Source organism: Talpa europaea (assembly GCF_964194135.1).
Source record: "Talpa europaea genome assembly, chromosome: 5".
NCBI classification, from domain to species: Eukaryota; Metazoa; Chordata; class Mammalia; order Eulipotyphla; family Talpidae; genus Talpa; species Talpa europaea.
Window position 1 is genome coordinate 17,509,151 of NC_140071.1, and position 18,942 is coordinate 17,528,092.

At 39.1% G+C, this 18,942-nt stretch overlaps 1 protein-coding gene across 1 annotated transcript in view; it reads left to right on the forward strand.

Moving 5' to 3' along the window:
* The window catches only part of SPEF2 (sperm flagellar 2), a gene marked incomplete at both ends in the record, with an annotated part of 130,042 nt that overhangs the window by 35,883 nt on the left and 75,217 nt on the right, over positions 1-18,942 (forward strand). Inside the window, 6 exons of the mRNA XM_084233900.1 lie at positions 7,390-7,609; positions 9,079-9,236; positions 10,640-10,715; positions 12,001-12,062; positions 14,213-14,316; positions 18,088-18,344. Coding sequence (XP_084090026.1) covers positions 7,390-7,609; positions 9,079-9,236; positions 10,640-10,715; positions 12,001-12,062; positions 14,213-14,316; positions 18,088-18,344 — 877 coding nt within the window. The remainder of the gene's footprint in view (positions 1-7,389; positions 7,610-9,078; positions 9,237-10,639; positions 10,716-12,000; positions 12,063-14,212; positions 14,317-18,087; positions 18,345-18,942) is intronic.

The following is an 18,942-nucleotide window of genomic DNA, read 5'->3' on the forward strand; positions in this document are numbered from 1 at the left end:
GATGTGCTTTTATACATTTCTGATTCACTCTGATAGGAGACAGGATAAACCCAGAGTGAGCCAGAAGAGCTAGTGTTGGAGTTGAGTTCTTAGAACTGATAGTTTACCTGAAGTGGCCAGAAGCAGGAAGAGGCAGAGGTAGGGCTCAAGCCAAGTCCTTTGAGCAGGCCAATGTTCAAAGCTGAGATTGGGTGAGAACCAGACTAGAAAATGAAAACAAAGCCAACATTTTGGAACTGAGGCAGAACTGGAACAGAACAAGACTGAGATTAAAGACTTGGAAGCAAAGTGAGGGCGCCCTGAGCAACTGCCACAAGCAAAGCTGGAATATTTGAAGTTTATTATTATTATGTGCCAGTTGTGTGTACATGGTTGGGTCAGCCTAGTTTAGGAGACCCAAGGCAAATATCCAGGTCACAAACAGCTTGCCACAGAGCAAATCTTACCTGCCCATTCGTACAGGCTGTTCATGGCTCCTCCAGGACCCTGGCAGAATTTTCTAAAATGTACCAAATTTACAAATTATTAGAATGTATTACATTTTAACTGGGATGATTTTTACTGTCTAAAAAGAAAAGATGCCTTGATTTAATATAGAAGTTCTCTCAAAATTAAGCTATAAGCCCTGTATAAATGCTTCTGGAATTAGCTAATTGAATACATGCTATGTGTATTCTTCCTAACTTCTATCTGTGGGGTGGCCCTTCCAGATCTTGTTGCAAAATTTAGGATTGTGTTGCATCTATCTATCTTATTTGGGGACCTAAGTCATCTTTGTACTTAATCAAAATTACTAAAATTTAATATTTATATTTACTCCCATATTCAGTTGCCATATATTGAGCCTATACTACTGATTGATTCATTCATTAATTAAATCATTAAATATAGAGTGCCCATTTGTGCCAGCACTCTCAGGTATTGGGGTTGAAAGCTGATTAAGTTAGAGATCCACTCCACCCTGTGCTCATAGATAGAAAAGCTTTCCAGAGTATTCAATGTTCAGCACAGATAAACACAGCAGGTTATAGGGTGTGTTCAAAGGGATGAATTTCCACAGAAGAGTGAATGTCAGTTGGTTTAAGGTGATAACTCAAAACTGACTGGCTACTGTGAACTGTGTGCTTAAATTTATACTCCCCCATCACTGTATTTTCTCCATGACTTCATTTCATTTTAAACACATAGACCAAACTAATGTCAGGATGTATGCTTTGGGTATTATATGGTAAATGGAATTAATCAGGCTTTTTGCACCACTAGCCTCTGTGGCTATCACCTGTGTCCTTGATGGTGTTGATGCAGAAGGTGCTCGGGAGTGTGACACAGGGCACACGTGCCTGATTGTGGATACCTGATTGTGTATGGGTGTGGGCATGCATAAGTGTACACACATGAGAGACTGGAGGCCAAAGATATAGATAGGGATGGTTACCAGAGGACGAGTGATTACAGAAGAGGTGAGACCACAAGAAAAGGCCCCAAGAAAAGGCCAAAGAGTCAAGATTCTTGGGGGACTGGGAAGCTCGGTTGCCTCCCAGACACCTCCCCTCTGCCCCATCACTGCTACCCAGCCTATGCCTGCCTCCCTGCATGCCAGCCTCCCTGCCTGGTGTGCCTGTGTAACTGGTTCTCTGAGTGCATTAAAGCCTGAAAAATCCACTGAGGGCTCTGGAATTCTCCATCCATGTGCCCAGATTGATAGTGAACCTGCCCTGTGCTTGCTGGCACTAGAGGTATCCTTACTAAGAGTCACCTGTCTCATCAGAAATTTTCAGTAATGGCCAAAGTTATTGATCATGACTATATCTAAAAAAATTTAGGGAAAATGTGTAGATGATCTAATGAATTTGAACATTATAGGTGGGCAGTTGGTGTGTGCCTAGTTGAGACATGATTTTCTAGCCAAGATGCTTGCGCTTGAGTTAACAAATTACCTCATCTTCCACTCACTAAAACTTCACCTTTGGATACACCTAAACTATTAGCTGGTCTAATTCCCAATAGACCTGAAGTTTTATTGCATTTTGAATAATGATAATCGATAGGATATTTGAAAAAAAAATTACAGGGATTTACAGTAATGAAAGAGAGACAAAACTAGTACAAAAAGCTATTTTCTAAGATATTTTAAAATAAGGAGCCCATAACTAAGATATAAAAGCAATCACACAAATAATACCTAAATATATGAGTGAGCTGGATCTTTAAATTAATTATCATCAATTATGAGAAGTTGTGCCAAGAATTGTATTACTTTTTTTTAAACTATACTTTGATAAATACTGTTTAACTCCCTGGGTTGACTCAGTATAAAATTGGAGGTTTACTCTTATCTACAGATAGCAAAGAAATAAATCCAAGATGATACTTAAAGACATGAAATCAGAACTGAGTGTTACTAGTGTCTTGTCCAATAACATACTCTTTTTGTTTGTTTTTCAAACAGTGAATTGAGACTAGATTACAAATAAATATATGGTCACAACAATTTTTTTTTAAAAAATTGGAAATACAAGAGAAAAACAATGCAATACAAGCCAAGAAAAAATAAAGCTCCTTATCAGTAGTAAGGAAAAGTATTTCATAAAGCTTTTTTTTCTGTTTGTAAATACAAATTCTAGATAACAGTGTAAAATGTATTTCTTACGGAAGGTCCTGGTAAAAGATATTTGAAAGTCTCTCTCTTAGAAGATGCAGTGCAAGTAGAAATTGTGCTCTAGGAGAAGCTGGGGCAGACATAGGGCTTCAGACCAAAAAAAAAAAGGAGAAATTTGGTGAGGTGGGTGAGCTGGTAGCCTTTAATTGCTAAGGAAAAGTTTCTCATGATGAGCATAAATGTAATACCCCCTGGAATTTAAAGATTGGTGGTAAGCTACTGTAATTCCTGCTTCTGCTGCAATAAGCTTAGTTGTGTTTCAAGGTGCCAGCTGTCATCTCCTCACTTGGAGCATGAAGCTAGCTACCGTGGATGCAGAGGGAAGGCAGCTTGGATGCCTTGGTGTGGTATAATTGTGGCAAGTCAGCGGAACTCTAAGAGGGCCATAGCCTCATTTTCTAGAGTTACCAACCCCATGGTGTTTATTGAAGTCAGTTTATTAGAAGCTTCTTTGGCCTAAGTTCTAAGTTCTTGGCCCTAAGTTCTTTGGCCATTCTAGCAAGATATGCTGTCTGACATTGGGTTTTACCATATACAGGGAAAAAGATTGCATTTTAGTAAAACCCAAAGAAACTGGAAATTATCAAGAACAATGTAAGTATGGTATCCCCTAGGAAGCTTTTTTTCTTGGTGGAAAAGGCATTTATCCTGTCTTTCTGAATCCATCAGTAGTTTGAATATGAAATACTTAGGACCTACCATACTGGGAAAGTCTAAGACACTTCAGGTCATGCAGATGTTTGTAAATTCTGCAGATGTTTGTAAATCTATGAGGGCAAATATTGGATTGTGTGTACTTTTAGATTAGTACCACCTCTCTATAACAGCTGCATTTGAATGTCAGTACTAAGTATCATTGGCACAACCCAATGTTATTTGTTTGTTGAATCTTGTGCTAGTGGCGTTCTGATTTTATGAAATGATGACTATCTCTAAAACCCAGATTCTGTTTGTCCAGGTTGATCAAAGTGAACCATGTCTTCCCCTTTCTTTAAAAGGGTAGATGAAGAAACTCATTTAACTTGGATCTTTAAAAGTAACATGAAATGAAAATGAGATACACTTGTTTTGCTCCAAGGGATATGCAGAGAAATAAACAGAATCTGTTGAGAAAACTATTCAACTACACCAGCAGCAGCCTCCAACCACTTGGGCAATATTACAATCAAGGAGAGAATCTAGTAAACCAAACATATGGAAATTCTTAGGCATGCCCTGGAAGTGTTCACTTCAGCCCACATTCCAATCCACAGCTCCCAAGCAGATGTTGTCTGTAGTTTCTCATGATGCTTTTACCCATGACTAATAAGTTAAGAGAGTGACATATCAGTCCATAGGAAGAAGAAAGGTTTTATAGACTAGAAGAAAAAAGAATCTGAATTCTCTACTGGAAAGCAGAATTTTGGGTGCATATGACCTGTGAAATAAGAACATGTGGATACCATGGCCCCAGGGACTCAGAATTCATTTTCTGGGAAGGTCAATGTAGGTCAATGAATAAAAACAGTTCTAGGGCCTCCCCGGTGGCGCAGCGGTTGAGCGCTGGGTTATGAAGCTCCCTGCAGCCTCTGTGGCACCGGTTCGATCTCCGGCTGCTCCCCCCCCACCGGAGGAGGGTCCCACATGGTGCGCAGACCTCTCCTGCCGCCTGCTGCTCCCCTCAGCAGTGTACCTCGGTCCTTCTGCCTGTTCTGCTCACGGCTCTGGCTCTGGTGAATTCTCTCACCCTCCCACGCTTCTGACTGTACCCAGTGCATGTATAAACAAACAAACAAATAAATAAATAAAATACATGCCTCTTTAAAAAAAAAAATTTGGGAAAAAAAAAAACAGTTCTAGTGAATAGATTGTGACTTTTGGCTAAGGACAGAGTTCTGTTGACTCTTTACCCTGTTATAATTTCATGATCTCTGTATTTAAATAAGAATTCACAGAGAGGGGCGGACCTGTAGGTGTTGGTGATTCTTGAGTGTTGCACTCAAACATCTTCTTAAAAAATGTGTACTGATGGTATTTTTGCTGGCACAATAAACAGTATTAATATTAAAATATCTTAGTAATTATTCATCATATCTGCATGACAATTGATGTTAATCCATGGAGCACAACTACACAGAAAAAAAAAGTTGGTGTTTAAGCAACATTTGTTCCAGGTGCTACTTACCTAGAGAATCCTGAAACTAATGGTCAGAGGTCTATTTACAGTTAACCCCTGATGACTAATAACTATATTAATAATTTCACACACAATAATCTAATTATAGGTCAAAAACTGTAAAATAGGACTTTGGCAAACAGTTCAGCTTCCTCTTCACCAATGAACTAGTAAAAATCTCTTTACCTCTTTTTAGTTAATAATAGTCATCATCATTCTGGTCTGAATTTCCCTCTATTCCCACTTTTCTGACTGCCTTTTTACTCATGTCCTTATCCCAAGTTGAGATATTTGCATTGGCTTACTCTTTTTATCCTTGGTCTTTTACTTAGAAATTTCATCAGTTGTATTTTTTAAGTGATTCTGTACAAATATAATCCACCAAGTCCTTGATCTGCCTTTCTCCCCAGGTGAGGCCTCAGTCCTTTTCCAACCGTAAGCTTTCAGTTCTCTTCATGGTCGACATTCTACCCCCATTGTTGGCCACATTCTACAATTAAATCAGTGAGGGCTTTATCCTCACCTTCGTGAGGTAGCCTTGCATTTCTGCTGTGGGTTCTGAGTGTGATTTCTTCTGTTGGGCAGAGATGTGGGTGCTGTCCATCCTCCCCATGGTACAATTATGTACCTCCAGCAACAACCTGAGAATGACTTTAGTCATTTCAAGTCTGTGGTCTCGTAGGCTATTCACACAAACATTTCATTCAATATTTAATAGTTCCCTGAGATATTATTAACTTGCCGGATGGGAGATTGAGAGATCAAATTAGAATACAAAGCAAGCAAGTAGCAGAATAATTAACTCAGGCCATTCTGATTTAAGTCTCAGACTGTTTCCTTTAGAATGAGTTAAGTGACAGCTTAAAAGACACAAAATCATTAGAACATCGAAACTTTCCACTTATTAACCTTGGATTTATAGCCCTTTTATTTTAAAATAATATAATTTCTCTGATTTGATTTATTTGATTAGTTTTTCATTGGTGACATTATATAAACTGTCATTTGTCTAATTAGAAGTGTAAACAATTCCAGTGAATGAAAGCAAAAGCAAGTAATTATAATACATTCAATAATTATCTACATCCATTAAGTATTTAGCTAATTTTGAAAAATACTTATAATTATTATGCACAAAATTATTAGGAAAAACCAAAGGCATTAAACTAAAACAAAACAAAGTTTATCAGTAAGGGGTATTTTTGATAGACGTGGCAGCAGTTATATTTATATGCTGATAAATTCTACCAATTTTAATTAAAAGCTCACTATAAATACTTTGCTTTTTTTTTTTAAGATTTATTTATTTATTTATACAAGCACTGGGTTCAGTCAGAAGTGCGGGAGGTGGGTGAGAGAATTCACCAGAGCCAGAGTGGGGAACAGAACAGGCAGACTGATGAAATACACTGCTGAGGGGAGCAGCGGGCGCGGCAGGAGAGGTCTGCACACCGTGTGGGACCCTCGCCTGGGGGCTGGGGATCGAACCAGTGCTGCAGAGGCTGCGGGCAGCTTTGCAGCCCAGCACTCAACCACTGCGCCACCAGGGGAGGTCCCATAAATACTTTGCTTTTTTATTTATTTATTTTATTTCAAAAATACTTCCTTATCTCTTGTGTTATCATTTTATAAGTTTTGGGACCAAACAAGGAAAGCCATCTACACCATTTATCAAATCTGACAGTTTATATTAGTGAGCATGCATTTTTTTTTTGTCAGATATTGGATAGGAAAAGTATACTAATAAAAGAAAATGCAGAACATGGGCATATATTTATTTATATATGACATAGCATTTATATATATATATATAAATGTGTCCTATGTCATATAGAATATACATATTTTAAGGAGGAATATAAATTTAAATGCTAATTCTTACCTTTTTTGTGTCTCTTAATCATTTTTATTATTATAACAGTCATAAAGTGATGTTGAGCATTTCAGAAATTACAATAAGGCAATGTACTACCCCACCAATATTGAGTGAAAATCATGACTAATCTTTCTGTCACTGTTAGACAAAATATGGTGCATCACTGCTTTATTAAGATATATTTTTTCCTAAAAATTTGAATATTTCTTCAAAAACTCATTGGCATTTTATGCTATTTGGGAAGTTTCACATTCATAAATTTGTGACTTTTTTTCTTTTTGTGTGTGATTACTTACAGATTTTTATATATTAACACTAACTCATTGTCAAAGATATATGTTATACTTTTTCTCTGTTATTTATTTTTAATTTGTTGTGTGTGTGTACTGTTTTATTTTTAGTCAGTTTATCATTATTAATGCTTAACCTGGACCACAGTCTCAGTGCAATATAGCAACTTTCATAAACTGATTATTCAGTTTGATTCTTTTTTTTCTTTGATGTAGGAGGCTCATTCTTCTGCTCTCTAATATGAAAGTATTATTCATGTCACTACTCTTTTATATAAAATACTTAAAGCATTGATTGGTTTTTGTTTGTCATACTTGGGATTTACTTTCAATATTTAAAATTCTTACATGCCTAAATTCCACTTTTAAGAATATTTTTATTTTCCTTGTTTCGTTATTCTTTATGCAGAACATGGTTGGAGAGTGGGCCTTACCAGAAGAAATGGTTGATAATATACCACCCTCCAATAATTCCATATTGGGCCATGTGATTCACAGACTAATTGAAAAATCTCTTCCTCCTCAAGTTGAATCAACAGCGCTTCAGTTACCTTCATTTGGTATTACAGGGTGCTTATTGGGGAAAACATTTAGTGGAAAAACCACTGCACTAAAGTCTCTACAAAAAGGTAGAATTTGTGTTTGTTTTTCTCTTTTGGTTTTATATTGGTTTATTTCACTTATTGTATTTGACTTACTTGACAATAGCCATATAAGGCTACATTTATGGAAATAATTACCTAAGAATCTACTGATATATTGGGAAACTCTGCCCTCAAAAGTTTTCTAGCAGAGTGATGATATTTGCTTATTTTCTGAGTCAGACACTTGTAGAGAAATAGAGACATAAACAAGGATTGCCCTAAGCATATATGAGCTTGCTATATAATGACGATGCATAGAGAAAGTGAAATAATATGCCTTAAGCTTTTCCTTATAGATTGTTCTCATTTTATCAACAGATGAAGTAGAAAAGTAATAATTTGACAAAAAGTAATCCACTTGAAGTTGTAAATATTTTAACTCTTTACATATGTTGAGTTTTTGCTCTCTGTTTAATGAGACGGGCTTTTTCTGTAGAAACTCTTTCAATGGGAAGAAAAATCACAGATTTCCATCTGTTTAATTAGTTTTTTTCAGAAATACTTGCCAACTCTTGTTTTCACTGGAAAATTCAAAATTATCCCTGAGGCCAGTCCATCTTGTACCATTCCAAGGTAGAAAAGAATAGGTCATTATTGAGATGTTAAAAAGACCTCCTTAAAAATCTGCTTGACAAAGGCACAATGATATACCAGTCAATTTTACTGGGATGAGTCTAATTAAATAATAATTAAAAAATCAAATGTTGGTGAGGGTTGTGGAGAAATTGAAATCCTCATACATTGCTGGCAGTAATGCAAAATGGTTCAGCCACTATAGAAAGCAGTTTGGAGATTCCTCTGTAAGTTAAACATATCCCCTTTGACCCCAGTCATATAGCCAAAAGCACTGAAAACAGGTGTTCAAAAGAACCTTATACAGGAATATCCATGGCAGTGCTAGTAGTCAAACCAAAGTAGAAACAGTCCAAATGTCCATCACCAGATGAATGCATAGCAAAATGTGTTATATCCAAACAATGAGCTGTTATTCCATGGATAGAGGAGAGGAACTGATGCATGGTATAACATGGATGAACTTGAAAACATCATGCTACATGAAAGGAGTCAGACCCAAGAAGTTGCATATTGTATGATTCCACTGATGTGAAACATCCCACAACAGGCAAATACATAGACACATAAGGCAAATTAGTTGTTGGGCCAGGGCCAGGGACAGGTGTAGGGAGGTAAAGGTGACAACTTAGTGGGTACAGGGTTTCCTTTTGGGTGATAAACAAATTTCTAGAGCATGATAGTGGTGGTGGTTGAACACACTGTGAATGATCTAAGTGAATGGGTAAAAGGGTTAGTTTTATGTTATGTGAATTTTACCACCATAGTAAAAAGCAGCTTGATCCAAACAGCAGTGTTGTAGAGTGAAACCAGCACAGAAAAACAGTGATGTCGATTTCCTAATTGAAATACTATTAATAAAATTATCTTTTGTGCTTTAGACTTTCCTATTCAGATACTTTCTATTGACACTCTTGTCCAAGAAGCTATCCAAGCCTTTCACAACAGCGAAAGAGACAGTGACAGTGTGAACCAACCTGTTCAGACAGAAGTGGAAGCGAAGACTCTGCATGTTCTGAAAGAGGCTGATGAAAGCCAGGCAAGCGCGATTTAATTTTCTGTATCTCATGTGGGAGAGAGTTGATGGAATGGAATCAAAGAGATCTTTTAGACCAGAAGTTGGTAAGCTTTCTGTAAAGGTCCAGAGAGTAAATATTTTAGGTTTTTGTAGGCAGAGAGGCAAAATAGAGGATATCAAGTGGATTCTTCTATAACAAGAGAGAATAGCCCTCCTTTAACCCCCGACTCCCAACACACACACACACACACACCGGCTGGTTTGCAAGGTGGACCATCCAGGGTGGTGGGCCTGCACTGTGCCCAGCTAGAGGCTGGTACTGGGGAGGAAGAGCTGAATTTGGGGAAGTTGGAGGGGGTGAGATGTCTATATTGAGGGGAGTTCACCAAGTCACCAACACCTGGAGCAAAATTCTACTGAGAATACCCCCCAGTGTTCAGTGGGAGGCCAACACTGGCCCTGGGCAGTGGCTGAGGGATAGATGCTTTAGGGGAGCATGGGACAGAGCGGGGTGTGTGGCTTGGTCTCCAGGTTCATATAACTATGCCATGTAAAGATACCCTAGCACCACTCAGCCAACCAGACTTGATCCATGGGCCATGGTTTTGATCTAGACTAGTAGATCTGAATTTGGTGGGTGGAAGGTGAGGAGAAGGCCTTCATATGGTTTACTTGCATCTTATTCCCAACTTTTATAGCAACTTGTTCCATCATTACATGAGATTCTAGGGCAGGAAATAGGAGCATATGGTTTCTTGTGAATCATGCTGTTGTCCAGCCCCTTCATTTTATAAGGGAGATAGTAGAGACCCTAAGCATGAATTAGTTTGCTTGGCATCAGAAAGCTTGTGACTGGACTGTGATAGGGACCACAGATTCTAAATCCCTGCCTTAGCAATCTCTGCAATTGAATAAATTAGTGTAGAATCCAATACAGATCATTTACATGGGCCACAAAATAAATACTATTTAATTATGAATTCTGAAAATATCCAGGAAAAATTTTCTTCGTTGTGTGCTGCCTTTTCATCCATACTGTGGCACTCTTCATATTTTACTCAGCAGTTTATAACCAATGCATGTGTTTTTTTCTTAATTTCCCTTATGCTATGACTATGAGCCCTAGGAGTATTCTTTCTAAAATGGCTTTCCGTGCACTCTGTATCTTTCTCAGGTTCTACTGTATTTTTCAAAATGGTAGTTGCTGGATTTCACATAGTAATTGAAAGCCACTTGAAAGACCGAGTCCACAAGAGTTACTATTTGTTTCCATTAGAATTATCATCAGATTCTGTTTGTGTCCTGAAATCATTCAATTCCACCTAATATCAGTAATGTTACAAATAAAATATTGTATTTCTCATAGCCCTTAGCAATAAAATTAGGACAATGTTAAAATCTGTCCATGTGTTTTCTTTCCAAAGAATCTTGAAAATGGAAATCCGGCTGATCCAGCTGCAAATGAAGCCTTATCAGAAACAGAAAATAAAACTATGCTTAGTAAGTATGACATCAAAACAAATCAGCCATCATTTACATTATACTGACAGACAGACAAACCATATAAGAACATGCATGTGTTCTCTGGGAAAGAAAGGGGCATTTTGCATAGTTGTCTACATGGTCACGAGACCGAGAGCAAGATAGTTACAGAAGACCCTGACCTTTGTCCACTACTGGAGATAAGAAATGGAAATTACAAAGGAATTTTGCACGCTACAAACAGATGCTCAGTTTTTGTTTTGGTTATGAAAACAGCCAGGAAGACTCAACCTCTCTCTTCCCAGCTTTGCTTGCCAGGAGATGGTGTTTCATTGTTTCTCTCACCTGTGCAGTCCTGAGTGAGGGTCTCTCTGCCTGCCCCTCTCTGTTCACCATGTAGAGGGAGGGTGCAAGGACTGTTCTCTTCAATCCATATGAACAGTGCTTTCTGAGACAAAGCTAAATTGATTCCCAGCCTTGAACAAAGCAAGTAAAACCAAGCTTCCCAAACTTAACAAAAGTTATCTCCCCTCTGATCCGAACTTTTATCTTCACAATTTTTGTGAAACCATGGAAGGAAACCATTTGAGGCTTTAATCTCTTCTCTATTTGTGCTGGTGGAGGATTTGCCATAGTCAGTAGTTTCCTTTGATTCCGGCATAAAGTTCAGGTCTTCTGTGCCACGTCTCTGTTGCCATCACTCCTGGGAAGTGTAGGTTACTCAGGGCAGCCAAGCTTTCCATCCTTGAAAAGGTCATAATCTCCCCTTATTTTTTTTGTTTCTTGTGAGACAATTCTGACTGACGTTATTATATGACACATTTTGTTACTAAAGTCCAGTCAATTATAAAGACTCCAAAACCTTATTTTTCCCACAGCATTTAACTAAAAAGCCCTCTGACTTCAAGTGTTTTCTACTTTTACACATTTTTTTATTACCTGTAACCTGATAATCCAGGAATAGTGTGATGAATTAACAATATTTTTTATAACTTTGTGTGAGAAGCTTGGTTTGTTTCTGAAAAGATAACCAAACTGTGTTACAGTGAGCCCAATGGTAGCCTTAGGCGCCAGCTGTGCTGGGAGGACGGAGGTGGAGGATAACACACCACCCCAGGGCCAGAACCTCAGTGTGGGAGTAGGTGAAAGTCAGGCTGTGGTGATTCTATGGCTAGTGCCTCTGGGTGACTCAGGCATAGTGGAGCCATCAACCTATCTGCCCCAAACCACAGATGGTCACATACTAGTGTGGTTGTTAGTTGTAAAGACTGGAGTTTGTTCTTACCACGTTTCCTATTGCTAGGTACCGATACAAATAATATGCCAACGTCTAAAGAAGTCGAGTCAAGTGAGAATTTATCTGAAGTAAGTACTATGACCTAATTTTGGCTACTATTTTATTGAAATGCATCATGATTCATCATCTCTTGATGTGTCATCTGATGGAATAGATAATATGCTTCCCTTAAGGTTTCAAAGTAAATCTGATGAAAGCATTAGCTAAATCTGAGTTTACTTTATTTTCTTAATATTCTTTATATCTAAAGCAGGGGAAATTGCTATTCATGTTTGCCAGGTAAAAACTTAAATATATGCATCTTTTTAGACTTCACCAAATTTATGCTTATTTGGTTTTTCTTTTACCACTTGATTAATTTTTTTGGCTTTAATGTTGATTATATTTTTTAATCTCTATATTTTGAAAGATTTTTCTCCAGAATTTATTATTAACCTTATTGATGATCCTTCAGAATTTATTAATCTCTAAAAAAAAAATGTTTACAACTATTCACTCACTATTGCTTTTACTGGAAACTAACATTTCCATAGATAATATTGCTGTGCTAAATATAGAAACTATTTTGTCATCAACTGTAATGGCCAGATTACTCAAGTGGGATTTAATTTTCTTTATTTTTATCACTTTTATTATGCCTTTCATTATGAAAAACAATTTTACGGTATTTTAAATTTCAAAACTGTGTTAAGTCAGAAAAAGTTTGAAGGTTTATAGACCAAGCTGCTGATGGAGAAGGAAAAACATTTACAGGAAGCGATAATGATTTTTAAGATGTCTGTTTGAACTATAAGCTACCAGAAAGACTAAGTATTTGTTTTAGATTTACATTTATTGCATTACAAGTCCCCTGATGTCCACGGTCAAGCCTACTGAAGTCCATGTATGCACACTACATACAGTGCCCTCCTGTACCACTTCCCCACAGCTTTGTAGGATGACCTGTTGCCCCTGGGCTATAAACCTGTTTAGATTGTTACTTTACTGAATACGATGGACAACTGTAACACCCTGGTATTTGTGTATCTCAATATATCTAGATGTAGAAAATGTAGAGTAAAAATGCAGTGTGTAAGATAAAAACTGCAATAGGGACTTGGAATCATCATGGTCTATGCAGTCCATTGTTGACTGAGAGCTGTTAGGTAACACATGACTATAATTATTGGGGTGTATCAGGGGATCTAAAAAAGAAAAAAAATGAACCATAGACACATAAATAAATGAATTATATGATCCACTAGATGATGATACCAGAAGAAAAAAAAATGAAGGCAGGTGACCAGAGCAGCAGGTTTCAAGAGCAGGGGCAGCGGGCCGGTTGTGTATTTGCTGGTGTACACCTCCTTGAGGAAGTGAAATTTAGGCAGACTGAAAGATGATTGAGAGAATCAGCCAACTGGATCTAGGGAAGCATTTCATACAGTGAGAAGCGCTGGGTGACAATCCTGAGGAGAAAGGTGCCCGGCCACAGGCTGTGAGAGCAGCACGGGGTGAGATCAGAAAGCTGAGCTAATGGTCAAAGAGCCAGGAGGCAATGATTAGGATGTCTGGAGTGAAGAAGGGCGTCTTCACAGGGTTTGAATAGAGATGTGCTATCATTTGACTTGTCAGGTGCTCACTCTGATGAGTCAGAATACGTACTAGTGGCGCTCCTGTTGATTGAGAGTAGCTTTATCGGACAAGCCCTCCCACAGTAACATTATGTAAAAATAAATGTTGGACAAAATAGAAAAGCTAATTATTTGAGGACCAAACACAGGTGGCCAAAAACAAAAAAGCAAACACACAAGCAGCAAAAACCAGTTAGAAAATAGATGGAATCTGACCATGGACAGAACAGAACCTCCCTAGGCAAGACAGGGGTATCTGCCCAGCTACAACCACCCCAGGGCTCACCCCACCTGCAGGACACAAGTGGCAGAGCTTAAGTAGAAACCTCAATCATGTTCTCTTAAGATACTGGAGGATGAAGTCTGGGGATACTTGAGCTACTGAAATTAAAGAAAAATGAATAATCTTGGAAAGGGAGGGAGCCACAGAGAAGGAAGCTCAAAACTGCACACACATTTTCCTTCAATGCTTGGGCAACTTCAAAATTGTGTTAAATGATCAGTGTCTTCACCAGAACATGAACAGTTCCTTTCCCTCCCTCCAAATATTTGGAATCTGTCTTTTAAATGAACTGTGCTCTACTATTCATTGTTTATATTCACAGCTCACTCTGCGTGCTCAGCTTGGCGCAAAGTCAGAAAAATTACTGAAGAAAGGAAAGAGCATTCCTGATACGTTGCTAATTAGCATCATGGTAAATGCTATTAAGTATGTATTACCTTTTACTTTTTTGTATATATCTCACATGTTCTTCTTATATTCTTATATATATATATATATATCTCACATGTTCTTTGTAAAGTAGAAAAATGTTCTTTATCATATGAAGAATAATACAGAACTATATTAGATGCTAATAAACAAAGTGAGGTTTCTGGGGTCAGGAGGGAGGGAAGAGGATAAAGGGTCAATATCTAATAATATCTAATGAATGCAGTTCACCTATGTAAGAAAATATACAAGATAAAGATATATTTTGTGATTTGCATGTCTGTAGTTCACACACGCACATGCGCACACGCACACACACATTTGTAAAAATATTGACTTTATCCACCCAGCTGTGAATTCAGGTCAGGTTCTATTCTATGTGGAAAATTCAAGGAGAAATCAGATACTTGGAAAAGCCAAGGGAGATTATGGAGGGGAGAGACCCTAACTTTGGTCACAGGCCAATATACTTCCCCATCTTCTATTTCGGACGAGGGATTGAGCCCAGCAGTTCAAAGGCTTAATAATGTTGGGTAGAAAACCAGTGAGAAAGTAGAGGTTGCACAGGCAAGGGTTACATGGATAGCATTGAGCTGATATATGATAAGGCTTAGAGAGAAAAATATCAAACAGGTTATACAATTTTCTAATCTCTCCCTTCCTCCTTTCTAAGGATGAAAGCTTCTCCTCAGCCTTCCTTTGTAATTCAGAAAAGGGAGAAATTGAAAGACGCCATAGGGGCTCAATGGATCTATATAATAAAGAAATAAGACTGAGCAAAATGGAAAAAAGAATAAAAAAGTTTCCTATGAAATAGGTTTGGAGAGCTTAGAGAGGGCGAGGAAATAGAATTGGGGTAGCTGTGCAGGGTGAGAAACGCTACGGCCCACAGGGGAGGAAAGGAGGTTTTACATGAGTTTTATTATGCACTGGAATGTATTCTTCCTTGGTGTTTCCTAAAAGGGCTCATTAAAGATTTAAGTCACCTCTCAGTTGTGATGTGTCTTGGACAATTGCGCTTTGAGTGTAACACTAAAGAAATCAGCCCACGGAGATGCTGCTCTCAGAGCTGGAAGAAATCTCATTCTAATAGTGTAACATTTCTCAGAACTGGCATAAAATATTTTTTAGCCATGGGGCTCCTCGTTTGAAGAAAACTGATATGAAAGGCATCAGATGTAAAGTACGCCTTAGCTTTGCTTTCATTGGACCTGGAAGCTTTACATCCCATCCTCAGAACTCCATTATCCTCCCACCACCACCCCAAGCCCCACAGGCAAGGAAAAAATCAAATAGGTTATAATTTTATAATCTCTCCCTTCCTCCTTTGTAAGCATGAAAGCTTCGCCTCAGCCTTCCTCTGTAATTCAGAAAAGGGAGAAATTGCAAGAAGTGATAGGAGCTCGATGGAGCTGTATAATAAAGAAATAAGACTGAGCAAGATGGGGGAAAGAATCCAAAAGTTTCCATGTGAAATCCTTTCATGTAATCCAAATCCATCCTCTTTCAATGAGAAAAGGAAGGCACATGGCAATTTAGCAAGGCAGTGCAGTTGGTGCTAGCTGGTGTCTGGCCAGATGCGAAGCCCAGTTCTCTTCACTGCCATTGCCTGTTCTTGATGTCAGGCACACAAGTCACCCTCTGAAGTAGCGCCTGAGACCAGGGGTGGCAGAAGAGCTTGCCCAGACTTTTTTGGAGGTCCTCAAGACACTTCTCTTCCCCACCTGAGGCCCAGTGATCATCGAACCTATTCGACACAGAATGCTTTGCCAAGTTCTAGTCAAGTTATTTCAAGAAAAATTTGGTCTTTTCCCACGCTTCATAGAGTAATGGGGGAAAGTGAAGTTGTCTGACAGCGTGAAACGATCACTGGATTTGGGTCATTTGCAGTGTTGTGACCAAACAAGTAATGAAACCTCTCTAAAATTTGGTTGCCTCCCCCCTCCTCTCTTGCCACATCCTCCAGCAGAGACCCACATCCTTACAGAGAAAGAAACAAAATCATAACTTTTAGAAAGAAGAAATGCTGCCATTTACAGCAAAATGGAAGGAGTCAGGTATAATAAAACAAATCAGAATGAAAGAAACAAATATTGGATGGCTACATAGTAGAAAAGTCAACAAATCAGAACGGTTATAAAAAAAAGTAGCCGATGCTAATAAACAAAGTGAGGTTTCTGAGGTCAGGAGGGAGGAGGGAGGATAATAAAGGGCCAAAGGGGTAGAACGGACGGTAATGGGGAAAAAATTGAAAAATAAAAGTAAGACTATATAGGATTCTGTAGCCTTCATATCTTTCAGTACAAAAACTAAGATCTCAATTGTGCATAATTTAAGGGCTTTGAAGAGCAAAGTTGGAACCTATGCTCTTATAATGTTGCTTTCTACTTTATTTTTTTTAAGATTTATTTATTTGTTTATACAAGCACTGGGTACAGTCAGAAGCATAGGAGGGTGAGAGAATTCATCAGAGCCAGAGCGGGGAACAGAACAGGCAGACCAACAAAGTACACTGCTAAGGGGAGCAGTGGGTGAGGCAGGAGAGGTCTGCGCGCCATGTGGAACCCTCACCTGTGGCCGGGGATCGAACCAGTGCTGCAGAGGCTGTGGGCAGCTTTGAAGCCCAGTGCTCAACTGCTGCACCACCAGAGGAGGCCTGCTTTCCACATTAAAGAGCTAAAATAATGATTCTTAGAGCAGCCATTCCCTATAGTGGATGCTGCACTGAGTGCAAATCCTAAGAGTAGACCAAATAAATGGCCCAAACGCTGCAGCAACTTATAATCTAATTGAGAATAAGAAGTCTCACTACAATTTTTTCTACAGCAAGAAATGTAATGAGGGCCTCCCCGGTGGTGCAGCGGTTGAGCGCTGGGTTGCGAAGCTGCCCGCGGCCTCTGCGGCACCGGTTCGATCCCCGGCTGCTCCCCGGCCACCGGAGGAGGATCCCACATGGTGCGCAGACCTCTCCTGCCACCCGCTGCTCCCCTCAGCAGTGTACTTCAGTCCTTCTGCCTGCTCTGCTCCCCACTCTGGCTCTGGTGAATTCTCTCACCCTCCCGCGCTTCTGACTGTACCCAGTGCATGTATAAACAAAACAAACAAATAAAATAAATAAATAAATAAATAAAAACATGCCTCTATAAAAAAAAAAGAAAAAAGAAATGTAATGTAATGAGTGCCAATGGTTGGGTCAGGTGACTGGGAGCAGAGTTCAGATCAGGCTGGCAGGACTTCACACTGGACTGAGTGGGGAGGAATCTGCAGGTTGCCAATGTGAATACCCACTATGTGCTGGGTCCTTACAATGCATCAGTTTTGTTCATCTCATGAGCACCCTGAGAGATGTGATCTTATTCTGCTTGTTGACAACGATGCAGTTTCAGAGGAGAAACAGTCTATGGACACAGCTGTAAGATGCAATCCACACTCCCAAAGCAGTCAGGAGATCAGTTTATTGAAGGAGATGGTTCAAAATCATGAGAAATAAGACACTGCAGGGAAGAAAGTCATGGCCTACATTTTAAACATCACATGAAGGCCACCAGAATGGATTTGGAGGACAACAGAGTCCCACAGAAGAATTTTAAGCAAGAGAGTGAATGCAGGCATTAGTGAACCTAATTTTAACTACAAAGTAATAAAATGCATGTAGGAGGAGGTTATTGCAGAATTGAGAAAAAAAGCCAAATTAATCTGTATTGTATTGTTATTTCCAAAATATTTGTGTCTATCAAATCATTAATGGTTTATCCTTTTCCAAATTAGAAAGATACCTGTGGATCAAGGCTGGATCCTGGATGGCTTCCCTATGACATTAAACCAAGCCAAGCTCCTGGAGGAGGTTCTCACAGGGTACAACAGAAGCCTCCTAGAACAGGAAGGCACGAAAGCACAAACATCCTCATTGGCTATTGATACTACAGTTTCCAAAGAACTTCCTATTCCTCCTTCTGCATTTGATTTTGTCGCGTTATTAGATATATCAGATAATTCCTCACTGAATCGCATGAATGATATCATGGGTAAGCTAAACTCCTTTCTTTCCTCTTCTTGATATTCTATTATTACAATTCAAAGTTTTTTATGTTTTATTTTTGAATTGGCGAATATTCCCACTTACAGTTTTATTTTATTTTATTTTTTTTAATAGAGGCATGTTTTTATTTATTTATTTATTTGTTTGTTTTGTTTTTATACATGCACTGGGTACAGTCAGAAGCGCGGGAGGGTGAGAGAATTCACCAGAGACAGAGCGGGGATCAGAGCAGGCAGAAGGACCGAAGTACACAGCTGAGGGGAGCAGCGGGCGGCAGGAGAGGTCTGCGCGCCATGTGGGACCCTCCTCTGGTGGCCGGGGAGCAGCCGGGGATCGAACCTGCGTCGCAGAGGCTGCGGGAAGCTTCACAACCCAGCGCTCAACCGCTGCGCCACCGGGGAGGCCCCCCACTTACAGTTTTAAATGGGTAATAAACAATCCTTCTCAACCTTCCAAAGAATTATCTAGCAGAGCACAGTTGCCTCCTGTTTCGACTGTCAGTGTTCAGTGCTGCAGGCCAGACGTGAAACTGGTGAGGAACTCCACACCCACTGCAAGTATCTCACCAGACCCTTCATCAACCT